At 43.5% G+C, this 26,545-nt stretch overlaps 1 protein-coding gene and 1 pseudogene across 1 annotated transcript in view; both read left to right on the top strand.

The window, feature by feature from the left end:
• Positions 1 to 4,701: 4,701 nt before the first annotated feature.
• On the top strand, positions 4,702 to 5,140 carry Rps15-ps10 (ribosomal protein S15, pseudogene 10; annotated as a pseudogene).
• Positions 5,141 to 10,328: 5,188 nt separating this feature from the next.
• Cpd (carboxypeptidase D) overlaps positions 10,329 to 26,545 on the top strand; it is a 63,958-nt gene continuing 47,741 nt past the window's right edge. The window contains 2 exon segments of the mRNA NM_012836.2: positions 10,329 to 11,119; positions 16,804 to 17,051. Coding sequence (NP_036968.1) covers positions 10,374 to 11,119; positions 16,804 to 17,051 — 994 coding nt within the window. The 5' untranslated portion in view covers positions 10,329 to 10,373.

The following is a 26,545-nucleotide window of genomic DNA, read 5'->3' as shown; positions in this document are numbered from 1 at the left end:
GTCAAACAAGCCAGGCATGGGGGCATGCACTTTTAATCCCGGTACCTCGGAGGCAGAGGCGGGCACTGCCTCTGTGAGTTTGAGACCCAGCCTAGTCTACAAAGCAAGTCCTAGGATAGCCCCAGATGTTACACAGATAAATCCTTTCTCAAGAACAAACAAAAAACAAAAACAAAATAAACAAAAAAAATAATTCTGTCAAACAAAAAAAAGCAAACAATAACATCAATGGAATATCAATCAAACAGAGCAAAATACATTCCAGTTTTTAACTTTGTAAATGCGTGAATGTTCAGAAGAGGGTGTTGGATGGAGTTACAGGCAATTGTGAGCAGCCACGTGGGTGATAAGAACCAACGTCAGGTCCTCTGCAAGAACAGCCAGCTGTGGTAAACCTCAGAGCCAGATCCTCAGCCCCACACCCGCCTATCTAAATGTAGGTTCCTTAAGAGCCTATCTTAGATCTTAGATCGGAATGTCTGTAGGCGTGATTCACTGGGGGAGTGTCTTGAGGAGAAACCTATGGAGGCTTAAAGGGAGCAAAATAAAGGAAGAAGAAGCTAAGCAGAGATAAACACATTCTAGCTGCAATCTGATTCCACAAGAAAGCATTGCCCCCCTCCAGAGACATGGAGGTGAACTGTAACCTGGCCAAGAGTGGGCTGCAGGCAAAAGCAGCTCTTGTCAGATCAAGGTGGGTAAATGACAACAGCTTCAGAAGAACTGATGGGCCAAAGTCCGTCTTGAGTTGTCCCTTCATTAACCCTTTCCTTTCAGAAATAAAAGTACTCCATTTTCCTCCTGGTAACACAGCAGGGAGTGTATGAAAATTCTGGCTGGGCCACCTGGTCTCCTTATCTGTTCGGTCTGCTCCTCTAGTTCTCTAAGCCAATGGGTGTCTGCAGTCCTGAGTTAAGCCTTCAGGCTTCTTCCCCCACAGACACTAGCCACACACAAGTTCACCTGCATATTGCATCTCACTTCTTCGTTAATGATCAGTGAACCTTAAAACTATTCATGGATTCTTTCTGTAGTTCTCACTGATGAGTGCCTCTCTTCCAGGCTTGCCTGTGACTGCCCTTCACTTTTTCCCAATGTGGATCATGTATGGGTAAAATGTGCGTACACTTCGTGCGGAGCAAAGTGCAATGAACTCCATGTTATGACCGGAGTGTCGGAGAGGGGTCCACAGGTGGGGCCGATGGCTGCAACTCTGCTGTGTGTCTTGCTGTATTCTTACCCGAGCCCGCTAGTGGCAACTTAAAATGAGGACCCTTTCAGGGTTCCCTGCCAGCGTGTGGTGTTGTTATGAGCATTGCTTGGGATAATGTACACACAGGCACACATAAATAAATATAAGGGAATATTATTACACAGACTATGAGTGACAGGATGTTTTTTCTTCCTTATCCCAAATTTGCTCTCAGACAGAAGGATCAGAAGTTTGTTGTTACTCTGGACTATTTACTGAGTTTGAGGCCAGCCTGGGCTACATGAGACCCTGCCTTGCAAAACAAAACAAAGACAAAAGAAAACTCACTAGTAACTTCTGTACTGCTAAGTTCAATAGTTTAGTCCTAGTCGCACTTGCCCTCTGAGTAACATTTAATACAATCCCTTCTTTCACCTTCAGATACATTGTTCTCTCATTCCTTCCCTCTGTTGCCATAAAAAAATAAAGTGGCGGGACTGGTACCCCGCCATGGGGCCATAGGAACCATTGCTAATTTATCTCAGCGGCTCCACAACGGCCCCATGGTGCTCTCTAACCTGGGTGGTCCGAGAGCCATTCCAGCATGGCACCTTGCCACGCTGCTTTGCTTTGACTCACAGTTCCCTTGGCGGGTTGTAACCACACCAGGCATACATGTCCTTGGTGCTCCTGCCACCAAACCTTCTCTTGAACTCAATTAGGTCACCACACGAAAGAACACACAATAACCTCTGGTCCAATTGATAAGATATAATTTGCCCATCTAGACAACACAAAATCCTGTACACACCCATCCCTTAGAAATATTCATAGCGGGTTGGGGATTTAGCTCAGTGGTAGAGCGCTTGCCTAGGAAGCGCAAGGCCCTGGGTTCGGTCCCCAACTCCGAAAAAAAGAACCAAAAAAAAAAAAAAAAAAAAAAGAAAAGAAATATTCATAGCAACCTGTATCTATGCTCAGAGAAGAATCTCAACATCTGCCACCATGTTCTCCCAACAGGAGACTGCTTCTCCCTCTATTCCTTCTAAAACTTTTCTCCTGCCAATCCTTCCTTCTCGTCCAATGACAGGTCTTGTTGTATCCTGTACCTGCCTTCCTGCATAAAGACATCAACCTACATCCCTCCCTCCTTCCCTCACTTCTTTCCTTCCTTCCTCCCTCCTTCCATCTGTCCCTCCTCCCTCCCTCCCTTCCTCCCTCCTTTTCCTCTCACTTTCTTTTCTAAGACTGGCATGCTAACCTTGAACTCTTATATATCCCAGAGTTATATAATCTCTCTGTCCTCTTCCCTTACTTCCCATGTGCTGGGATTATAGCATCTACAACCATACCTGATAATGAAACACAGTCCCCACGTGACTTCCAAGAACTCCTGCTCTCATGACCTTTCCCCCACTTACTGGCCACTTGGAAGATTTTCTTTTTTCATTCTTCTGTTTCTCATCTGCACACATCATCCCACCTGGGCACATCATCCCACTTGGTCACATCATCCCACCTGGGCACATCATCCCACCTGCACACATCATCCCACCTGGGCACATCATCCCACCTGCACACATCATCCCACCTGGGCACATCATCCCACCTGTACACATCATCCCACTTGGTCACATCATCCCACCTGGTCACATCATCCCACCTGGGCACATCATCCCACCTGGGCACATCATCCCACCTGTACACATCATCCCACTTGGTCACATCATCCCACCTGGGCACATCATCCCACCTGGTCACATCATCCCACCTGGGCACATCATCCCACCTGTACACATCATCCCACTTGCACACATCAAAGGGTCCCAAGAGGACAGAGTCCAGGGTTCACATCAACGTTTCCAGCTCTCTTCCTTCTTTCTCACTCCTGTCTTCTGTCTTACAGGTTAAATGTCTCCAGACTCCCTTGGATTCAAGCTGAGAGGTTCAGCTAGGATCTCATATTTATACATCCACTTGCCTATTTCACTCCTTACACGTCTAATAGGCATGCCTACAAATGCAGCTTCAGCTGCTTCCCCACAAACCTGCCCTGCCTCAATTTTCCTTCCCCAGTAAATAGAATTTCTCTCTTTATCATTAGCTGATTAGCTTACATCCTGGAGTTATCATTAATTCTTCTAGTTGTGTTACACTAACCCCTCCACACATTTTATCATTCTACCTCCAGGATATATTTAGAATACAACTACTTCTCAACACTTCTGCTTCCACCATGACCTGTTCCAAGCCATCCATCACCCATAGGCAGGGACCCTGCACTGAATTAAAGAAAAGCGAGGGTGGAGGGGAGTGAGCTGAGCACTGGCATTCATCTCTGCTTTGTGACTGCAACACAACGTGACCACTTCACTCACACTTGTCGCATGCTGTCCTAACCATGACGGACTGAATCCCCCTTATACTATCAGTTCAAATAATCCATTTTTTCCCTCCAGATGCTTCTGTCAAATATGTCACAGCGGGGAGAATAACTAAGACACTGTCGAAAACCCATTTATTTTGAATATTCACTTTCCATCTGTTCATATTCATGCCTTGCATGTTACATAATTTCTCTTAAAGGAAGGATTCCTTTTGTGGTGATGGTGATTCAGGGCCTCATGTATGCATGCTAAGTAAGCACACTGTCAATCAACTACAACCCAGTCCACATGCTTTTCTCTACTTTGTTTATTGCTGTCAATTATGTCTTGTATAGATAATACATACATAATAAATATTTGTTGAGTAAATGAATATAGTGTGCCCACGTTAGACTGGGAATTCTTAGCGTTGCAACTTTGATCTGTGAAGAAAGCTGCTGGCATTGAGATGGGCCTCAATGCTTCTCTTCAGTACCTTAGCCACATCCAGCCTGCTCAACTCACTTGAAGACAGGCTTTGAGGACACTGCTTCAGAAATTGTTCCCACTTCTTCCTAACACACCACACACACACACACACACACACACACACACACACACACACACACACACATCTAGAACTCAGACTCAGAAGTTAGAGGCAAGGGCTGGGGATTTAGCTCAGTGGTAGAGCGCTTACCTAGGAAGCTCAAGGCCCTGGGTTCGGTCCCCAGCTCCGAAAAAAAAAGAAGTTAGAGGCAAGAAGAATAGGAGTTCAAGACCCCACTCAGCACATAGTGAATTGGAGACCAACCTAGGTTATAGGAGGCTCTGTCTCAAAAGAAAAAGCAAATAAATGAACAAGCACGCCCACTCTGGATTTCACACAGGCACCTCAAATCTGAAAAGTCTCAAGCCCAATCCTCAATTCCTTTCCCAACCTCCAAGCTCCTCCCATGCAGCTTTCTTTTATTTTAAAGTCTTTCTTTCTGGTACTGGCAAAGCCACCTTCGTTGTCATCCTCACTGGTTTGCCATCTCCATGTTTTCTTCCTTCCTTTGTTCGTATCCAGGCTATTCCACCTAAATATTCCTCAAATACTTTCCTTCTTAAGATTTATTGCTTTTCCGAGCAGCCGCCAAGATGGCCAAAGTGGAGCAGAAGAAGAAGCGAACCTTCCGCAAGTTCACCTACGGTGGCATGGACCTCGACCAACTGCGGGACATGTCCTATGAGCAGCTGATGCAGGTATACAGCGCCCGGCAGAGATGGCGCCGGAATCGTGGCCTGTGGCGGAAGCAGCACTCGCTGCTCAAGTGCTTGAGGAAGGCCAAGAAGGAGGCGCCACCCATGGAGAATCCCGAGGTGGTGAAGACCCACCTGAGGGGCATGATCATCTGCCTGAGATGGTCGGCAGCATGGTGGGTGTGTACAACGGCGAGACCTTCAACCAAGTGGAGATCAAACTGGAGATGATCGGCCACTACCTAGGTAAGTTCTCCATCACCTCCAAGCCTGTGAAGCACGGCCGCGGCCTGACATTGGCTCCACCCACTCCTCCTGATTCATCCCTCTCAAGTAGTGGGGGCAATAAGGACTTGTTTTCATCCCTGAAAAAAAAAAGATTTATTTATTTTATGTGTATGAGCGTTTTGCCTGCATGTATGAATAAGGACCACATGTGTCAGTCGAGGGCATTGAATCTCTGCAACTGAAGTTACAGGTGTTTGAGAATCACCTTGTAGGTACTGGGCACAAACTTGGGTCTTCTACAAGAACAGCAAGTGCTCTCAATTGCTAAGCCATCCCTCCAGGCCACTCTTATGTGCATGGGTGTTTTGTCCGATGTATTTATTTATGTACACCATATGCATGCAACATACAACACCATTGGAGGCCAGAAGAGGGAGTCTGATCCCCCCTGGAACTGGAGTCACAGACAGTTGTGAACCACCTTGTCCATGAATTGAACCTGGTCCTCCGGAGGAACAACCATCTCTCCAGCCCCAACTCCTTTTGCCTTTTTGAACTTAGCAAATCGGTTCTTTTCTAAAGGGACCTTCTTAAGCCTACTTCAGGCACTTGGTGCGTTCTTGCTAAAGCATTGTCTAAAGCATCCTCACACACGGCTCTGTAACTTTTCTATTTGGTGTGGAATAATACAACCCCCGCCTTCCACACGGCATTTTTTATGTATTTTTTTTAAAGATTTATTTACTTTATTTATATGAGTACACTGTAGCTATCTTCAGACACACCAGAAGAGGGCATCAGATCCCATTATAGATGGTTGTGAGCCACCATTGGTTGGTGGGAATTGAACTCAGGACCTCTAGAAGAGCAGTCAGTGCTCTTAACCACTGAGCCATCTCTCCAGCCCCGGCATGGCATTTTAAGTCACTCCTTATTTGGCTATACTGCCTTTATGGCTTTGCCTCTTCCTGCTTGTCTCAATGAGTTTTTGATTCTAGCCATTGCTCTATGCATACTTTCTGCACTCCTCTCCCTAGAGTGATTTGCTCCATCTTTTTCTCCCCTGTTTGGGAACTTTTTAAAAGAATACTATTAAGAACAAAGCCAAGGTTTGGGTATAGTTTAATGATGCAGCATCTGCCTAGTAAGCACAATGCTGTGGTTTCAACTCCCAGAGCATACATGCACACTCGCACACAGACACAGCAATGCTTTGTTATGTATTAAACATGTAAATCATCTCGTTTGATTTTCATAAAAATAAAAGAACTTGCTCAAGGACACAAGTTCTCAACCTTCCTAATGCTGTGTCCCTTTAATGCAGTTCCTCACGTTGTGGTGACCTCCCCCCCCCAAAAATTATTTTTGTTGCAACTTAACTGTACTTTTGCTACTGTTATGAATCTTAGTGTAAATACCTGTGTTTTCTGCTGGTCTTAGGTGACCCCTGTGAAAGGGTCATTCGACCCCCATGGGGGTTGCAACCCACTGGTTGAGAACTACTGCTTAAGGTGAAGCATTTAGAAAATGATCTATGGGAACTCGGTCAGTACCGACATCAAAGCAAATGAGCTAGCCTGAGGAAGGGTTTCTCTGACTCAACATAAATGCTTTTTCTTTTGTATTTCAAAGGCAGGTGTTTGTCTTTAAGTTCATGACATAGAAACAATGTTTGTAACAGAGATCAAACGCCCAGATTTTCACAGCCCAGTTTCCAGAGCTTGCCTGGGGTGACATTGTGCCTCAATGTCTTCAGTTTTGAAATGGAAATGGTAGAACCTACCTCTTCCGACTGTAAGTCCAAAGTGTTGCAAAAGAGCCTGCTATAGCCTTACCCGGAGGACGAGGGTGACATGTCCTTGTAATTTGTTATGTCTATGTTTCCTGGTCCCTCAGTAGATTTTTGCCTCTGAGAGAAAAGAGATCTTCTCCATTCATCTTCCAATTCTCTTGAACTCACAAAGTAGCAATTTCAATAGCATGTATGCTGCATAAGTGACAGTCATATTAAGTTTATAAGTGTGTAGGTGTTATGCCAGACAATCAGGCATTTACAAATGCATGATCATGCTGTTTTAATTATGTACAAATCTTTTGAAGAAAGTAGTTATGGAACAGGATGGCTATTCACTAGCTTCTACCCTATTTTTTTTTTTAAATCCAGACTTTTACCACTTAGTTACTTTTTTAAAAAAGCTTTCTCCAAGTTTGTTATTTGTGAGCCGATGCTTTTGTGGGAGGCAGAGTGGGAAAGGGACACCTGTCACACGCTCTCAGGCTTCTGGAACAGAGGGTAGTATTCAGCTGTGGGTAACTACAAAGCCAGCCCTCCTCCCCTCTGTGCCCTTTCACTAAGCAGTGACCTGCTCTGTAGCTTTGGGTTTCGTGACAGGGCCAAGTTGTACTTGGAGGGAAGAAGGCTCCAGTTCTTTCAGAGCCCAGGTCTGCACTGTGGGAGGCCTAAGGATGCCAGGGAGGGCACTGTCTCAAGTAACATACTATTATTCCACTGACGTTTGTTTCTTTGTGTTTCAGTCACCCTTCTTAGGTGAAGCGGTCCTTCTAAGGTCATCCAAAGGAGAGAGAAAATGATAGAGGAGGAATATTTGATTAGAAGTTAATGTGTCCCCTGGGCTCTTTCAATTTGGGTGATTGCAAAAATGCACGGTGTAATGTTTAAGCACTCCCAGAGGAGAAGGGGGTCTCTCTGCATGGAGCTGGGGCTTTATTTCAGATGAGTTACAGCCCTTGTGCGTGATACAGCCTGGACTAATGGGACACCAAGAAGTAATCTCAAAGCCAGAATGGCAGTGTGTTGTTGTGTAGCAATTTCCTCCAAGATTAAAAACTTCTATCTTGGAGGAATGCTTACTAAGATGCAGAATGTTAAAGGTGGAGGAGAAACTTTGTATCTTGCTGGGAAGCTTCATTAGCTCCAGAAGCAAACATCTCAGCCATTTCAGGAAGTCCCTGAAACTGACCAGATTTACTAGACTACTCCCTCTCTAAGCATATAAGCTGTAAAGACTGCTAAGACACACCCTCAGACCTGCTGAGCTACCTAGAAGAGGCTTTGGTAGGATGCAGACACCAGCTGTCTAGAGGATGCTTAAGCCAACTGAATTGACTGGAAGAGGCACCATCAACATGTTGTACAGTGCCCTCCAGTTTTCTAGTTTATGAACCATCACTGGGGTGGGCTTTTGGCGATCCAACTGTTGTCTTTGAGTAATTTCTGCAACTGTAAGTAACCCCTGACTCATATTCCTGTAAATAACCTCAATAAAATTCACTGATTCACCAAGTTGGATTTTAGTAGTATCCTTGCTTTGGTCTGTCGTTGGTTCCTTATCTGGGGTGAAAAGACATTTGTTCATGTCTTTGTAGGAATAGTTTCACACAGCACTGCTTGTTACCATGACAATGTTCAATTTGGAGTCAGCCTGCCATCCTCTCTCTGGGTCAGCAGGAACTGTCCCATTTCACTCCTCAAGTTATCCGTTTTTTTTTTTTTTCCACTTTCACCAGCTCCACCCTTGTTCTAGGACTCAGTGCCTTCTTGGATTATGGGTTTCTTGTAGGTCTCTTGGCCTCATGTTTAAAGTAGCCTATTCCATTCTTCAAGTTACTGTCAGAGGGGGAATTTTCTAAATTAGTTTCATCCCATCCTTGGCTCTCTATTGATACACCCCTTCACCAGTAACCTGGACCTACAGACAATTCTAGAATACCTAGTCTATGCTCATAAACTTTGCAACCTCCTGTTCATGTTCCTACTTCTACCCAGAATTCTTCCCTTCTCTCTTGGTTTCTTCTGTCTTCTTGGTTTCCTCCTCCTCAGATTGAATGAAGATTTCCTCAGGAATGCTCCCACAGATGTATCACATCGTTCATTCCTGAATTGGACCTCTAACTATGCAAGCAATGCATTGCTTCCCAGCATCCAGCTTTGACATACACCAGTTACCCAATAAATACTCAGTAATCAGTGAATTCCACTGGCCCTATAAAGATTTAATTAGAGTTCAGAAAAGAGACCTCAAACTACCCAGCACTGAAAGGAGGAAATAATAATGGTTATCACAGTTACGTTGTTAGATGGGTTAGAACTTCACGCTTGATAAAAGGATTGCCGGGCTGGAGAGATGGCTCAGTGGTTAAGAGCACCGACTGCTCTTCCTGAGGTCCTGAGTTCAAATCCCAGCAACCACATGGTGGCTCACAACCATCTGTAATGAGATCTGATGCCCTCTTCTGGTGTGTCTGAAGGCAGCTACAGTGTACTCATATACAATAAAATAAAAATCTTAAAAAATAAATTTATAAAAAAAAAGGATTGCCAAACTTCAAATTTCTTCAAGCTAAAGTGATTAAACCCTACTTGGAAGGTTAGGTTTTCTGAACTTATCCAAATACCTTGGGGGAATTACACTTGCCAAGCAGGTATTTCTAGACATGCCAAATCTATCTCTTAAAGACAGCATTCCAAAACTATAGTTATGGCTGTACAGAGGTAATCTAGACGATCCTACTCAAAAGAAGTGTGAGAGGAGGGTAAGATTACTAAAAACGATATCTCCCCAATGAGAGCTGAGACCAGCACACATAGAAGATAGTTACAGCCCAACATTCTTGCATGTCCAATGAAACAGACCACATTAACACGGGGGAGCCTACTATGGCAGTTTCCACTTTATAAAGGAGACATCTAGTCACGTGACAAATCAAAAATAAGAATTGATTGCTTTATGAGGTGTCTCATTCTCTTCAAGTGCATGCAAGCAGAGATGGGCTCAAGCCCAGCAGAACCCATGGCGGGGGGGTGTGCAAAAGAGATGGAACTAAGGAGGTCTTTGATTCTTCAAGGAGGTCAAGATTCTTTCTAACTTCCTGATTTTCTCAGGAGTCCTTGAATCTTTGGAACCTTTTGATTCTTTTGATTATTGACTCTAAAGCATTAAAGCATAGCTAAGAATTGCTGCAACAAAGAAGGGGGCTAGTAAAAGCTCTCAGGGAATTTCAGAGAAGCCATAAAGAAGAGACTGAGTGGAAAAAACGAGAGAAGTAGAAGAGGAAATGGGGAGGCGGGAAGACCTTAGTGAAGGAAAGGAAAGTGACTAAAGTCCCTAGGGACTGGAGTGGAGAAGACACGCCCAGAGGGAAAATCGTCCGCTTTAAGGAAAGCCCCGCCCCTTAGCGTGACGCCCAACCATTCAGGGCTACGATTGGATGAGGCTGGAGGGCGGGATGGGGTTGCTAGGCGCAGAGGGGATCCGGCGGGCCGCCGCCGCCCGGAGTGCGGAGCCGCTGGAGCGGAGCGGTGTTAGCGGCGTTGCTGGAAGATGGCGAGCGGCTGGGATGAGCGGCCGCCCTGGCGGCTGGAAAGCCTGCGGCTGCTACCGCCGCCACCGCTGCTGCTGCTACTGCTGCTATTGAGGAGCTCGGCCCAGGCGGCGCACATCAAGAAGGCTGAGGCGACCACGACGACCGTCGGCGGCTCCGAGGCGGCCGAGGGCCAGTTTGACCACTACTACCACGAAGCGGCGCTGGGCGAGGCACTGGAGGCGGCAGCGGCCGCGGGGCCGCCTGGCCTGGCCCGTCTCTTCAGCATCGGCAATTCGGTGGAGGGCCGACCGCTGTGGGTGCTGCGCCTCACGGCTGGCCTGGGGCCGCCGCCCACCCCCGCCGCCGTGGGGCTGGACGCCGCGGGGCCGCTGCTGCCCGGCCGACCGCAGGTGAAGCTGGTGGGTAACATGCACGGCGACGAGACGGTGTCGCGCCAGGTGTTGGTCTACCTGGCCCGTGAGCTGGCGTCGGGCTACCGCCGCGGGGACCCGCGCCTGGTCCGCCTGCTCAACACCACCGACGTATATTTGCTGCCCAGCCTGAATCCGGATGGCTTCGAACGCGCTCGCGAGGGTGACTGCGGCCTCGGCGACAGCGGTCCGCCTGGGACCAGCGGCCGAGACAACAGCCGAGGCCGCGACCTCAACCGCAGCTTCCCTGACCAGTTCAGCACGGGGGAGCCACCTTCCCTGGATGAGGTGCCAGAGGTGCGCGCCCTCATCGACTGGATCCGCAGGAACAAGTGAGTGTTACCTGACTCTGCTCTCCACGTGAGCCTTCGAGACCAGGAGGCTTATTCTGACAGCCAGTAGGCTCCCAAACAATGCTTGCCAGCCTAAGGGGTCGGGGGCAGTTGAGGTGAAGAGTGACACCCTGTAACTGGAATGGAGGCCCGACTGCAGTACCTCCTAGTCTTGCTAATTGTAAAGAAGCTTACATGTGGCTGTCATTTGTGCCGCGCATAGCCTGAGGGGAGACTTTTTTTTCCCTGCCATTTTATCCCTAATTTTGAAGGACCATCGGATATGAGAAATGTGTAAGAGTTTAAGGATTCTCAAGTTAGCACCTTCATTATGTAGCTAAGCTGTCAGTGTCGTCACTAGAAGCACTACGGCAAGCACTTTCTGTGACTGCATTATGTCACTGGATGTTGACCACAATCGGGCGACCTAGACACCACTCATATCCTCCAGACACCACTCAGACTCTTGTTTTGCATACGGGGAAGTTGAGGGGCAGACTCAGGGAATCTAAGGCTGGTTACTCAGGGCTCCACTGCTAGGGAGACAGAATGGAGCTCAGAAATAGCAAAAGACACCCCCAATCACTTCCTCAGATATTGGACAGAAACCGACTCTCCTGCCTTTACTTCTGATTCTGCTTAGTATGGAATAGGGGGAAACTCCCACAGGTCAGAACTGCTTCGTTTCTGATGCCAGTTGTGCACCTTCTTATTGGGGTAGCACAGCCAATCATGTACATCGGTAACATTTAAGCACCGCGTGGGGTTTTAAAGGGTAAAACGTAGAAGTATGAGGCCCTTCAGAAACTAGTATGTAACAAGAGCATGTTATAAATATATATGAGAGGTTTACTTAGTTAAAACTTGACAAACTGTTCCCCATGAGCCACAATTTAAGGCTCCCTATCTCTCGGAGAGGCAGGCTATGGTCTGACTCCTCAGAGATGAGTAGTAAGAGGAAGGAGGAGTGAAGGAAGATGCTACTTCCTCAGATGGAATCGTGCCCGAAGTAAACCTGCACCTCTTTCCTTTCTCCAGCACCAGCTTTGCGCGAATATTCCCGATATGTGTCTTTGTAAGGCTTTCGAGGGCTGTATCTTGAGTTGAAGGTTTTTTGATTGGCAGATGAGTCAAAGGTAAAGAAAGCATCCTTGCAGATGCTTAATCTGTTTAAGTGTTAAAGGACGATTTCCTCTCCTTGATCACGTCAGACTTCTGGACATCTGCATAAATTTGATTTCGATATGACACTTGAACTGTCAGGTACTGTGGCAAGCAGAACTTTGCATTTTATTTTCTGTTGTTGTTTTGAGACAGGGTCTCACTGTGGAGTCTTAGCTGGCCTGAAATTCACCATGTAGACCAGGTTGGCTTCAAACTCACAGAGATGCTCCTGCCTCTGCTGGAATTAAAGGTACTTGTCACTGCCAGCTAGGGAGTGTGTCAGCTGCACTGTTTTCATTGCTTGCGTGTTTAAAATGTCCCATTACAACTGTTTCAGGGAGTTTTGTCTTTGGTTGTTATGTTGTGGTCAAGAGAAGAATTTTCTCGAGGCGATACTGACAGTCTCAAGGCACGAATTCACTCTCTGCTTAACTCTTTCAAATTAGTATCATTTCGTGACTGTGACTCCCCCGTGTCAGGGTCTTGTTGGCTTGTGAGGTTTTTAAAAGCTCAGGGCTCCATTTCAGACTCTACCTGTACTGTAGCAGATTACTTTGATTACTTATCAATCCCAAATTTTTGTGGGTTTTTTCAGATGTAATTTTAGTAAAAAAAAGGAAAATTTGTGCATAGTTTCAGTCTTAAAAAATTAACTCAAAAATACATATTCTTTAATAATTAATTAATAACAGAGGATGTTGATATGTAAATAAAATTTAAAATGCAAACACAATTAGAGATTGGTGGATGGAGGGAATATTAAAAAGAAAAACACAGACATTAGTCTATGTGAGAAAACTACACTTTTTAATGTGTTTTGTGGAGTAAGTTGTTTCACTGACTTTCCTGGTGTTCTTTTCATCCAGCTCTATCCTTCCTTCCTCCCCTCCCTCCCTCTCCTCCCTTCCCCTCTTTCTCTCTCTCTTTCTCTCTTTCTTTTCTTTTCTTTTCTTTTCTTTTCTTTTCTTTTCTTTTCTTTTCTTTTCTTTTCTTTTCTTTTCTTTCTTCTAGGCAGGGTTTCTCTGCATGACCCTGGCTAGCAAACCTTGTGCTCAGAGATCCACCTGCCTCTCAAGAGCTGGAGTTAAAGGTGTCCACCACCACCTCCCAGCGTATATTAATTTTTTTTAATGCTGGCATTTATAGTTCAGTAGTGGAGTGCCTTCCTCATCTATGTGGGGCCCTAAGCTGAAAGGTGAGGGAGAAAAGGAAGAAAATTTTGTTGTTGTTTTTGAATATGTAAAACTCTTTTTTTTTTGGTCCCCCCCCCCCCAGCTGGGGACCGAACCCAGGGCCTTGCGCTTCCTAGGTAAGCGCTCTACCACTGAGCTAAATCCCCAGCCCCTGAATATGTAAAACTCTTATTTCTCTGGTTTATGAGGGTTGACCCTTGGAGCCTGGAAAGTATTCTACCACTGAGCTACATCCCAACCTTTGGTACACTTATAAAGAATGTCATCATCATGTCGGTGTGGATATAGATTATTTTTGAGGAATATTGTATATCGATGTCTAGTTTTTTGGGTCTTTTTTCTTTCTTTTTTTTTTTTTTTTTTTTTCCCCGGAGCTGGGGACCGAACCCAGGGCCTTGCGCTTACCAGGCAAGCGCTCTACCACTGAGCTAAATCCCCAACCCAAGTTTTTTGGGTCTTTATTGTTAGTCAAATACTAAATCCCTCCATCCCCCCAGCTGGGGACTGAACTCAGGGCTTTGCACTTGCTAGGCAAGCGCTCTACCATTGAACTAAATCCCCAACCCCTAAATTCTCCATTTTTAAAGAGGTTGTTTATAGGGCTATAGGGAGAATGTAATGAAGTTACTTAGAGGTTAATTTTTAAATTGATAAACATTCTTATTTTTAATATGGTATATTTAGCAACTTCTTTAAATCACGTGATACTGAAGTCAAACCCTTGAGGATTTGAATGGAAATCTTAAAACATCTTTTAAATAAGATTGGAAATGATAATACGCGCAGCTGCTTTGACAAAGATAGGAAAGGGTAGTCCTGCAGCTACTGTGACAGGTATTGCTTTGTTTTGAAACTGTCCCCAGAAGGATGACATTGTGTCTTAAAACTATGTAATTAGAATACAGAGAATCACATTTAATCACTATCATAGCTTACTAAGGGCTTTTCTGTTGTTGCTTGTATGTAGTCTTAATGCCTGCAATAGTATTCAGCTCATAGTTAATGCTTTAAAAATGCTTGTTGCTAAGTGAAGTACCTGACCTGGAAGAGCCTTTTTATAAGTTTCCCAAAGTAAATGGAGGGGAAAAAAAAATCCTTGAGTTGTTTTAGAAATACAACCAGAAAGTAAGTGGTTAATACATTAGCTAGGTGGAATTAGAAAGCTAGAGTGTGACAACCTTTGTTGTTCCCTTGTTGTTCTGTTGCTCAAGGAGTGGCAATTAGTAGCAGAATGAAACTCTGATCAGGATGCTAGAGAGCTCCCAGGAAATGAACATTTTTTGAGAAGCTCGTGTGTAGTTGCGTTCGGTGTCTGCTGTGTTGTTTTTAGTAATTGTGACAATTCTGAGAGGTGGGTCGAATATTCACATTTTATGGATGAGCTAGAAACAGGGATTTAGAGGAAGTGACTTCTGATCACAGTGTTGCTGAATTGCAGCTCTGGGGGACACTTGACCAGTCCCAGCACTTGTGCCAATGCAAGACCCTGAAGGTCGTTCTCTCGTGTCTGCACAGGCACTAATGAGAATGCATTCATTTTAAACTAACCTCCTTTATCATAAATTGTCTTTATCACTACCGGCTAAGTTCTTCCTTCTGTTATAAGCAACATTCATTGTTTGTCCGCCTCAGAGATGGTACTCGTCATGCCTAAGGTAGCCTTTCAGATTACACATATGATAATTTTAGTTTTCTTTCAAACATATAGAGAGACATGTTTAGACTCTGAAAAGGTCAGTTTATTGCAACTACAAGTATCCAGGGCCAGGAAAATTCTAGTCAGAGTGCAAAGAGAAAGTATTCAATCTCTATTTGTAGTAATGCTTTGAACAGTTACATAAGGGAAGGATGTGCAGAGAGAACACATGCCTTTACTTTAGTTTTCTCCTCAGAGGGAGCGCTTGTGATCTTTTGTAGCTATAAAGTGGACCACGCTAGTGGTTCACTTAGAAGTAGGAGTGAGGCCGGGGCTGTAGCTCAGTGTTAGGGTGTGTGGCTAATATGAGCATGGCTTGTTTGATCCCCCAAACCCATCCCCACCCCAAGCAGATTTTTTAAAAATAGAAACCCCCTTGTCTGTGTTGATTTGTTTTCCGGTGGCCCAGGCAGAAACCTCGGAGTAACAGAGGATAGCTCTGTATTGTTTTTCTCTGAAAGAAGATCACTATATCCAGTGGGCTTTTTTTCCTAAATCTTTCCAACTTTGTATCTTTCTTTCTTTTTTTTTTTTTTAAAGATTTATTTATTTACTTTATGTATGTGAGTACACTGTAGCTGTCTTCAGACACACCAGAAGACGGCATTGTATTCCATGACAGATGGTTGTGAGCCACCATGTGGTTGCTGGGAATCGAACTCAGGACCTCTGGAAGAGCAGTCAGTGCTCTTAACCGCTGAGCCATCTCTCCAGCCCACTTTGTATCTTTCTTGAAAATATAATTTTGTATAGGGACTTTGTGAAACTGGAATCAGATAAGATATATTGTGTTTTAAATTAGATGCCTTCTCCTAAAAATTATCTTTGGGCAGTAAGTATACAGAGCATAATGTTACTAACTTACCTCTTGTATTCAGTATTTATTATATTAGCCACTTTTTCCATGAAATGGACACATTATGGAACGTAAGTTCCAGGTTACACTATATGAAATTGTCACTTTCATAGATAGGAAAAGTAAGATTGAATTCTGGCAAGTTCCTGTAGGCCAATCTAATTAATGAATTTAAAATTCCTCATGTAAGACACTTTTTTAAAACATTAGTTAATGCTGTATTATTCAGCAACATGTTCAATGAAGGAAACCTCTAAATACCTGTGGTTAACTTGAAATGTAAAAGCAGCCTAATTGGTTGACTGATTGATTAATTGATTGCTTATGCATACTAGGCAAGCACTCAGCCACTAAGCTATATCTTTAGTTGTGAAATTTTAATTAGTTTTTTAAATTTATCTATATGTGTAGGAGAGCACACATGCCAAATGTGCATGTAGGTCAGAAAACAACTTGTGGGACTCAGTTCTCCCTTCTACTATTGTGGGTCCTAAGGATTAAATCACAGGCACTAGACTTAGTGGCAGGTATCCACTGAGCCATCTTGCTAGCCCCAAGATAGGTATTTGATTTGTGGAGCTGGAGAATAAGAGTCAGTGTCTAGCATGTGCCTAGGCCCTGGGTTCATCCTCAGGACTGAATGAATGAATGAATGTAAAAAGAATAAAGGAAGAAAAAACCCAAGTTTACTTAGGAAAGATCCTGTGGGTGTTTTAAATGCTTGGTATTTTCTCTGTCTTTAAAGGTGATATGTAATTTGATTGTGTTTTCAAAGGTTTGTGCTTTCTGGAAATCTTCATGGTGGCTCAGTGGTAGCAAGCTATCCTTTTGATGATTCTCCCGAGCATAAGACCACTGGAATCTATAGCAAAACCTCCGATGATGAAGTCTTTCGATACTTGGCGAAAGCTTATGCTTCTAACCACCCTATAATGAGAACTGGTGAACCCCATTGTCCAGGAGATGAAGAGGAGACTTTCAAAGACGGGATCACGAACGGTGCGCACTGGTATGATGTGGAAGGTACGCAAAGCACTGGCCCGCTTGTATTTCCCTCGCTGGTTTAGCTTTCTTATGTGTGTTCTGAATGCAAGAGGAGATGTGGAGCTTCAGTTCTTTTTTTTTTTTTTTTTTTTTTTTTTTTTTTTCCTTTTCCGGAGCTGGGGACCGAACCCAGGGCCTTGCGCTTCCTAGGCAAGCGCTCTACCACTGAGCTAAATCCCCAACCCCCTAGAGCTTCAGTTCTTAAACAGGTTATTTCTTTGTATGTCTGGGCCAAAACTGCAGCGACATTTTAAGACGACCACAGAAATGTGTGCTCTCTCCATTTGAATTCACCCGCTGTTCCCTCACCCCATCTGCTCTCCCACCTACACGTGCTCCCACACACATTCTTTCCCCAGACCATTCACAAGTGTGTTAGTGACAGATCTCCCAAGTTCCTCAGTGCTTGTGCTTCCAAGCACAGAGACTTTTTCTGCCGTGCACCATTCCCGTTCCTGAGAGATCAACAGTCAGTCAGTGCTGCCATTCACATGCACTGCAGTTGGTTTCCCTTCTTGTCACCAAGGAATTGTAGTTCCTTTTTCTCCAAATCCAGGATCTGGTCAAGGCTCAGCCATTGTATTTGATCTTGTAAGAATCCAGGCAGGAGCCAGCAACACGGCCCAGGGGATAAAGGCTCCTGCCACCAAGCCTAACACCCTGAGTTAACGGTCCTTAGGACCCACATGATGGAAGGAGAGAAGTAACTCCTGAAAGTCGCTGTCTGATCTCCACATATGCACTGTTGCATGCACGTACCTCCCTCCCTCCCTACACACACAAATGTAATTGTAATGAAAAGAAAAAACAGTCCAAGTTATTGTCTTATAGAGCATTCCGATTTTTAGGTTTGTTGCTTTCTACATTATAATTCAACTTCAGTTTCCAGTAAGACCATTATATAGACCACATCACATGTTAGAAGACACAGAAAGTTAAGTTATAGGTCTTAAATTATTGGGCTAGAAACAGTGACCACCAGTCTTGTCTTTTACATAAGACATATTTGCTGTTGTATTTTAATCTGTGGACTGATCATGGAATTCTGGCTTCCTTTTTAATGTAGATATATTATCTATAAATATTAAAAAATACTCCATAGGGTTGGGGATTTAGCTCAGTGGTAAAGCGCTTGTCTAGCAACCGCAAGGCCCTGGGTTCGGTCCCCAGCTCCGAAGAAAAGAAAAAAGAAAAAAAAAAACTCCATAAATATGCTATATAATATATAGTATATTGAACTATATTTAAATATAATTCATGTAATATATAATATGTACTATAACATACTATATATTATATATTGAATATATAAATATATAATATAAACATTCTATATTACATATTTAATATACAGATATATTAAATTACAAGATTATATATTATATTTAAATATATTATATATTTATAGATTGTAATCTTATATAAATATATTTTAATATATAATATAATTTATATAAAATTATTTATTTTATATAAATGTATAAATTTATTACAATTTATATAATATGATATACTTAAAATGTTTATAGATATATAAATATAATATATAAATATATTTACATATATAATATAGTTATATATATAATATATTTAGCAGACAATTTGCCATTTTGTTTTCTTTGCTTGCTCATACATGTGGATACCTGTTGTTGTGAAAATGTTTGTGGTGTTGAGGACTCAGACTCCAGGGGCCTGGTCAACCTAGGCAAGTCCTGAATCACATGAGCCCAGCCATTCCAGCCTGAACTCTGTATCATGTATCTGCCTGCCTCTGTATCTGCCTGCAGTGTTCTGAGTACCGAGATTACAGGGTTATACCACAATGCTTGACCAATTTTCTAGGCATAAGGCTGCAGTGATAGTAAGAACATCCACAGTGCTATACATCCATCTGTCTACTTTCAGAACATTTATGTCACCTTAGATACTCTGTAGTGATCAGGTAGTATTTCCTATTATTTCCCTTTCCCTAAATACAGGAAACCATTAATCTATTTTCTACCTCTGTGAGTTTGCCTATTCTAGATATTTCATGTAATTGAAGTCATAAAATATTTGTACTTTTGTGTCTAGTGTGTTTCACTTACCATTGTGTTCTCAGGATTCATCCATTCTGTGTCATATATAAGAGCATCATTCCTTTGTGCAGTTAAATAATATTCTCTCTCTATAAAATATATATCATGTATGCACGAATGTATAATAAGTTTGTCTATTCACTCTCCGTTGATGGCACTGAGTCATTTCTATTTCACCATTGAGTAATGCCACAGTGAACACTGTTGCACGAGTAAGTGTCTGAGTCCTCATTCTCAGTTCTTGGTATATATGGCTAGGAGAGTCATGATTAGTTTTGTATTAGTTTTGTGTTTAGCTTTTAAGGGGACATCAAACTCTTTTCCATAGTGGTCATAACACTTATTTTCCTAGCAGAAATATATAAGGGTTCCAAGTTTTCATAGGATACTATTTTAACATATTATTAAGGTCTGGGTAGATGGATAGGTAGATAAAATGCTTGTGGAACAAATCTCCAAACCCCACAAAACCCTACAGAAGGGTCCGTGTCCCATCTGTAGTCCCAGAGTTCCAGACACAGCGATGGGGATCCCCTGGGCTAGCTGGGCTAGCTGGATTGAGTTCTGCAGGAGGCCTTGCCCAGTAAATAAACCTGCCAGTGAAGGAAGACAGCTGATGTCACCTGGTCTCCACACATTTGCATGCACACCCACAGTCAAGTGTAGCTGTATGCATGGCCGTCTCCAAACGCATGTGCCTACATGGATGTACACCATACACTCTCTCTCTGAAAGTTACAAACAAGCCTGAACTGTTTGCCTTCCTTTTAAAAGTCATGAAAATGGGGCTGGAGAAATGGCTCATCAGGTAAGAGCACTAGCTGCTCTCCCAGAGGTTCGATTCTTTGTCTCCACACGACAGCTCACATCTGTCCACAGCTGCCTGAACTGATTGTAACTCCAGTTCCAGGGGTTCTGTAGCCCTCTTCTGGCCTACAAGTACAACAGGTACTCATGGTGTACAGATATCTGTACTTATGAAAGGTAAATAATAAAGTAAAAATCATGAAAGTACCTACCATTTTAAATTTCCAGAATAATAAAGCACAGTGCAGAAATGGGTCTAGGAAGATGGCTCAGTAAGTAAGAACACTAGTTTTGAAAGCAAGAAGACACGAGTTCAAATCCCCAGCACCTACATAATAGCCCTGTGTAGCATGTGTGCCTGTGACCCTAGCCTTGTCAGATGGAAGATCCTGGAAACTTAACTAAAAAGGTAATCGCCAGGTTCAGTGAGAAACCCACTGTGGAGCTTGAGAGAGGAAAACCCACTGTGGAGCTTGAGAGAGGAAGATATTTGACATCTTCCCCTGGCCTCCTCATGCACGTACCTGGGTGTGTATACCCTCTCTTCACACATATAGGGGCATACATCACCCACACACAAACAATATGCAGAAAGAAGCTAGCATGGTGGCACACATGTAACCCCAGCACTCAGAATACCAAGGTGGCAGGATCTCAAGTTTAAGGCCAGCCTGAGCTACACAGCTAGCCCACCTTAAAAAAATCCTCAAAACTTAAGCAGAAGGAGCACTTGAATTTAAAGGAATGTCATTGGAGCCCATGATGAGATGCTGGGGTGTTCTTTACTTTTCTGCTGGCAATCTCGTTATAGAACATCTTGTGACGTATCTGTTGATTCACCTTATGCCTTTGAGCTTTTTGTTGTTGTTGTGTGTGTGTTTTTTAAGACAGGGTCTCACCATGTAACTCTGTGTGGACTAGGCTGACCTCAAACCCAGATTCTCCTGACTCTGCCTCCCAAGTGCTGGGATCAAAGGCAGGTGCTATCATGCCTGGCTAATCACTTTTTGATGTTTTTATGTCTAGCTGCATATACTGAAAATGAGTCCCAAGTTAGAGGACTGAACATCTTCTAGAATTTCCTGACGCCCTGTAGTTTCTATCCATAGTTTGTGTTACAAACATCTACAACAAGGCTGAAATATTTAGCAGCTAGCCTCTTCCCTCGTTAAAGTTAGATGTGGTTTGAAAAGCACCGATAAGGGTCGTACTTCCCTGTGTAATTCTTACGTTTCAATTTTCAGAAGTAAATTGAGTAATGTCTAGCTTTGTGAGCCAGTAGTTTTGTGAGTTGGTCAAGTTATTATATGAACTAGAGATATTATATAAGACAATGGAATGAATGACAATTTACCTTCTCTTTTTAGTTTTAAAAAAACCTTAAAAGGTTAAAAAATAATTCCTAATTGACAGTTTGATGCATGTGTTAAAACACAGTTTGAAAAATAACCATGCAGTTTTCAGAGAAAAGAAGTGTACTTTGCTACATAGTCACAGATTATTCCCTTAAGCCAGATATGAAGTGTTTCTGTTTCTCCCCACCTCTGAGAAAGCCAAGCTTTGTGGCTGCCATTGTTCATTGTTTGGGGGAGCATCAACATCCCTCTTGTTGGAGCTGACCAGTCAGATGCACTGTGTTGTCTCTACAGTAGCTTCTCTTCCTGCCACAGCAACTGCTTCCTAAAGAGAAAGCCGTGCTGGCTCCAGTAGCTTGAACAGGATAAAATCGTCTTGTTTTTCTCATGCAGGACCAAAGGGAGATGTTGTAAAACCTGTGACTGGGCATATTTTCAAGGCCGGATGTCCTGGAATGCCTTTACTCATACTATGCAATGTATTTATGAATTCCTGCTGAAAGATGTGTGGCTGTCTTAGAGCTAAAAATGAATATATTGATCTAGTTTGGTCCTTTTTGCTTTATGAAAATTCAAGGACTAAGAGATGAATTCACTTACACAATATAGCCATTCACTTAATAAGTGTTCCTGACCGACTGCCACGTCCTGTATTCTGCTTTAGGCAGTCGGGGCACAGTAAGAGCAGAGCAGAATCAGTTGCTACTTGAAAGGATCCGATAGCAGGTCAATGGTGTGGTAGTGGGGTGAGGTGGCTGTTGCTGCCTTCACCTTGCTTGCCAAGGCTGAGTCCTCTGCTATTGGCATACCTTTCCCCCACTCTTTCATGTGTTCTTGTTGTTTGACTGTCTTGTTTTTTGAGACAGTACTAGAGACTGAGCCCAGGATTTTGTGCATGCTAGCAGCATTCTGCCATTGAGCGATACTTCCTCCCCAGCCCTCTTTAATGACTAAATTTCTTTTAAGATTTATTTTTATTTGATGTGTGTGAATGCTTGGACATATGTGTGTATACCACATGCATGCCTGGTACCTGAGGAGGCCAGGAGTGAGTCGGATCCCCTGGAGCTGGACTTAGTTGTAAGCTACTGTGTGGGTGCTGGGAATTCAACCTGTGTCCTTTGCAAGAGCAGCAAATGCTAACCAGAGAGCCACTTCTCTAGCCTCTAAATTCTACTTTGAGACAGGGTCTCACTAAGTTGCCCAGGCTTGAATTGAGCTTGATCTTCCTGTCTCAGCCACCCTAGTAGCCATCTTGACAGGTTTTAAGACGTGAAAATTGACTGATGGTTTAACATGTCTATTCCCAACCATATTGAATGAAACTGGGCTGTAGTTTGGGTCACCTTTAAAGAGTTTCTGTCTTTAAGGACTGCAGAGATAGCACAAGCACCTGAGTTTATGTAAAAATGCCAGGTGTAGTGGTGTGTGTCTCACCATCCCGACACTCGGAGGGCAGAGGAGGAAGAGGGTCCTTGGGGCTTGCTGGCCAACCATTCTAGGATAATTGGTGACCACTAGACCAGTGAGAGACCTTTCTGGAAAGTGGACTATATTCTTGAGAATGAACTTGAGACTGTTCCCTGCCCCACCCACCCCACATGAACAGTTACATAAATGCATATACACACACAAGAAAGAAAATCTCTCTCTCTATATATATATATATACATATATATATGTATATATGTATATATATATATATACATATATCCAAGACTGTAATTGAAATGGTTTTACCCAAGTCACCAGTCACCATTCAGTGTAAATGCTAGAAACCATCTAGGACAGGGCATGGATATATTTCACCTTTCCTCAGCCACAGGCATAGAGGCTAAGAGCAGAGCCTTGGCATCTGACAGTTTAGGTGTGAGTTTCAATTCTGTGTGTCTATAGATATGAGCGATTAGTTGATCTTCAACATGCAAATAATTCTACTCTCGATCCCTATACATAAAATAAAACAGTATGATCTGCTTCATAGGACTCTGAGGCTCGGCCGAGAACTATTTTAAGCACTTACTTCGCATCAGGCACTGTGACTACTCATCTCTGCAAAGCTCCTACTTCCCTAGGGCAGGGTTTCGATTTTATTTGGTATTCTCTTTCTTTGACTTTAATCATGCCTTGTATATAGGAGGCAAAAAGCGCATCTTTTGCGAATACTTGAATAAACAAATTCTTGTTATTCTTGTAGAATGGTTTACATAGTTTACAATATTAGACACCTGAACGTTGGACTCAAAATTCCTAAAAATATTCTTCCTACATTTGCTCCTATTGTAATAAAATAAGTTTGCCTTATGGTAGGTCATAGTGTTTTTGTTTTTGTTTTAAATTTCTCTAGTATCCTATAATGTGAAATACCTTTACATTTTTAAAATTATGTGTATATACATACGTGCCTGTGCACATGAGTGCCGCTATCTGTGGAGGCCGGGAGAGAGTGTCTAATGCCCTTTGCTGGAGCTCCTGGTTGTGAGCTGCCTGGCATGGGTGCCGGCCACCAAACGGACTCCTCTACAAAGGCTGACATGCACTGCTTGCCACTGAGTGTCATCTCACCAGTCCCTTTACATTTCATCAGTGTGTATATATGTTAAAAACTTTTTTTAAAACTTCATGAGACTAGGGATCTGGCTCAGTGGCAGGCACTTACTGAGCACAGGGCAGGCCCTTGGCTCTATCCCCATCACTGCGAACATCTGATAACGAACTTGCCATCTTTTTTTTTTTTTTTTTTTTTTTTTTTTTAAGGCAAGGTAGGCTTTTATTACATTGGCTAATACTCATGTCCAAGCCAAGTGAGGCTCTGGTTCAGTCTGGGCTGCCACCCACCATGCCTAGCTGACGCTGATGTGGGACAGCCAGTACCCACGGCTTGCGTCCTCTCACACTCAGATAGCTGGCAACAAGGCAGTAAAAAGCTGTCCAACTTGTCAGTTTGAGAAGCAGCTAAGCCCTTCCCAGCACAGAGGACAAAGGGCTTGTTAGACAATGAGATGATCACGCGACATTCTGGTCACTTGTAGGAACTCCACCTTAGTCTGGGTCCTAGGTTAGTTCACATCTAGGTAAGGGGATGGGGCCCCTGGTCAGCCTTCAGACCTCACCCTTCCTTTGAGCGTAGGCAGCCAGCAAGTGTCCGCAAAGCCCATTCATTGTGCTCCTGGGTCCCGCAGGCGAAGGTCAGGAGCCTGGAAGAGATCACTGAGTGAGGACACATCCAAGAGCCTGGGTCCAGCAGCCCCCATCATTTATTTTTAAAGTGTGTCTAAACCCACTAATGTCTCTTACAACGCAGTAATGGGCAGTGGCCTCCAGCTTGGAACACCCCTACTCTTGATCACTGCTGCCATTGAACTGAATCGCTTCGATTTTTCTCTAGTAGGCACAAACACCCCTACAATTTGCACATGACAACTTTGCTCTTTTGTCTTGGCTTGCTTATATACCTCAGTCATTTATGGGGAGGACTGAGCTACAACTTACCTTGGGTTGTTTCTCTTATAACTTGAATGATTATTGAGACAGGAAATTACTCAGGAATACTGTCCCAGCCTCATGTGCTGCTCACATGTCTGCATACTGTTGCTGGTTGGGACGGCTGCTGTACTGCTGTAATGCTTTATTTTTATGGGGCCTCCCTCTGTTTTTTAAGTCTTTGCTAACATGGGCCTTTTCAAACTGGCAGTATGATTTTTCCCCTTCCTTCGGAAGAAGGAAACATTGTGTTGATTTATTGAGCCTCCTTCCCTCTCTTTTTATACTTCATCAGTTAGGAAATGTGAGCAGAGATAACACATCATATTCCCAGAGCAAGTTTGTGTAAGCGTGAACTCCTTTGATCACGTGGCCATTCTTCTCCAAGTGGCCATTACTCTGAGCAGCACTCAAGTGCACTAAATACTGAAGAGCACTGGCTTGAAGTCTTCTATGTCATTAAATTGGATATATACAAGAACACTGGAATCTAAAACAAAGAAATAAATATGCAGTGCGTAATTGAAAAAATAAGCCACAGTATTTTCTATTAATAAAAGATGGGTCCTTAAGGTTCATAAGGAGTTTAGTTTCTCTCAGTAACCATTCAGTCATGCAGACTAGAGGATCTGAACAACAGAAACAAACCAGTCTGACCTGAAGAACGTGTGCAGAGCACTGCTTCGTGGCTTGTTTCCTGAAGTCTGTTTACTATGTCAGGCTTAGGAAGGATGCCACTGGGCCTTACAAGTGTGAATTTGTATTTAAAGCTGTGCAGAAAAACAAAGCACATGGAGGAAATCTGAAAGGTTCTTCTATGCCTGCTGTGCCTGCTGATTTCACATTTCATAGGATCAGGTCTGAACTGCAACAGAGTGTGATCCAACCTCTGAGCCTCACTCTGCCTCTCCTGTGCGCTGGACTGTCCTTTGCCGGCAAATATGGACCTTTACAGGTCACTGTGCCTCTAGGAAGCCCCCTAGTAAGTCACTCTCCTGCCTTCACCCAGAGCATCCTCTTCTTGGAAATCATGAATCCACTCGTGTTGGACTGGGCAGCACTGCTCATTTCAGATTACCTTTAACCTAGGGAGAGTGTTCGTCGTTATCTGGAATGTGATCTCTTGATCAAGGCTTTCTCCACAGGAATACATGGGAATGAAAGGGAAGATGAGAAGTGTAAGAAATTGTGCCAGGACTGGAGAGATGGCTCAGAGGTTAAGAGCACTGACTGCTCTTCCATAGGACTTGAGTTCAATTCCCAGCAACCACATGGTGGCTCACAACCATCTATAGTGGGACTGATGCCCTCTTCTGGTGTGTCTGAAGATAGCTACAGTGCACGCATATACATTAAATAATTAAAAAAAATCTTTAAAAAATTATTTCTGAGTGAAGTTAGAAAATATTTGGGGTTGGGGATTTAGCTCAGCAGTAGAGCACTAAGGCTCTGGGTTCGGTCCCCAGCTCCAAAAAAAAAAAAAAAAAAAAAAAAGAAAGAAAGAAAGAAAGAAAGAAAGAAAGAAAGAAAGAAAGAAAGAAATTGTGCCAGAAAGTCAGGGAGCCTGCATGTGTCTGAGCTAGGTCATCTGCATATGTGTTATAGTGTGTGGCTTGGTCTTCCTGTGACACATCCAACAGTGGGAGCAGGGCTGTCTTTGACTCTTTTGCCTGCTTTGGGATCCTTTTTCTCCTACTGGTTGCCTCCGCTAGCCTTAATGTGTGTAGTCTTACTGCAACTTGATATGCCA

This window comes from Rattus norvegicus, chromosome 10 (assembly GCF_036323735.1).
Source record: "Rattus norvegicus strain BN/NHsdMcwi chromosome 10, GRCr8, whole genome shotgun sequence".
Classification (NCBI taxonomy): domain Eukaryota; kingdom Metazoa; phylum Chordata; class Mammalia; order Rodentia; family Muridae; genus Rattus; species Rattus norvegicus.
This window is presented reverse-complemented; position numbering and strand designations above follow the sequence as displayed.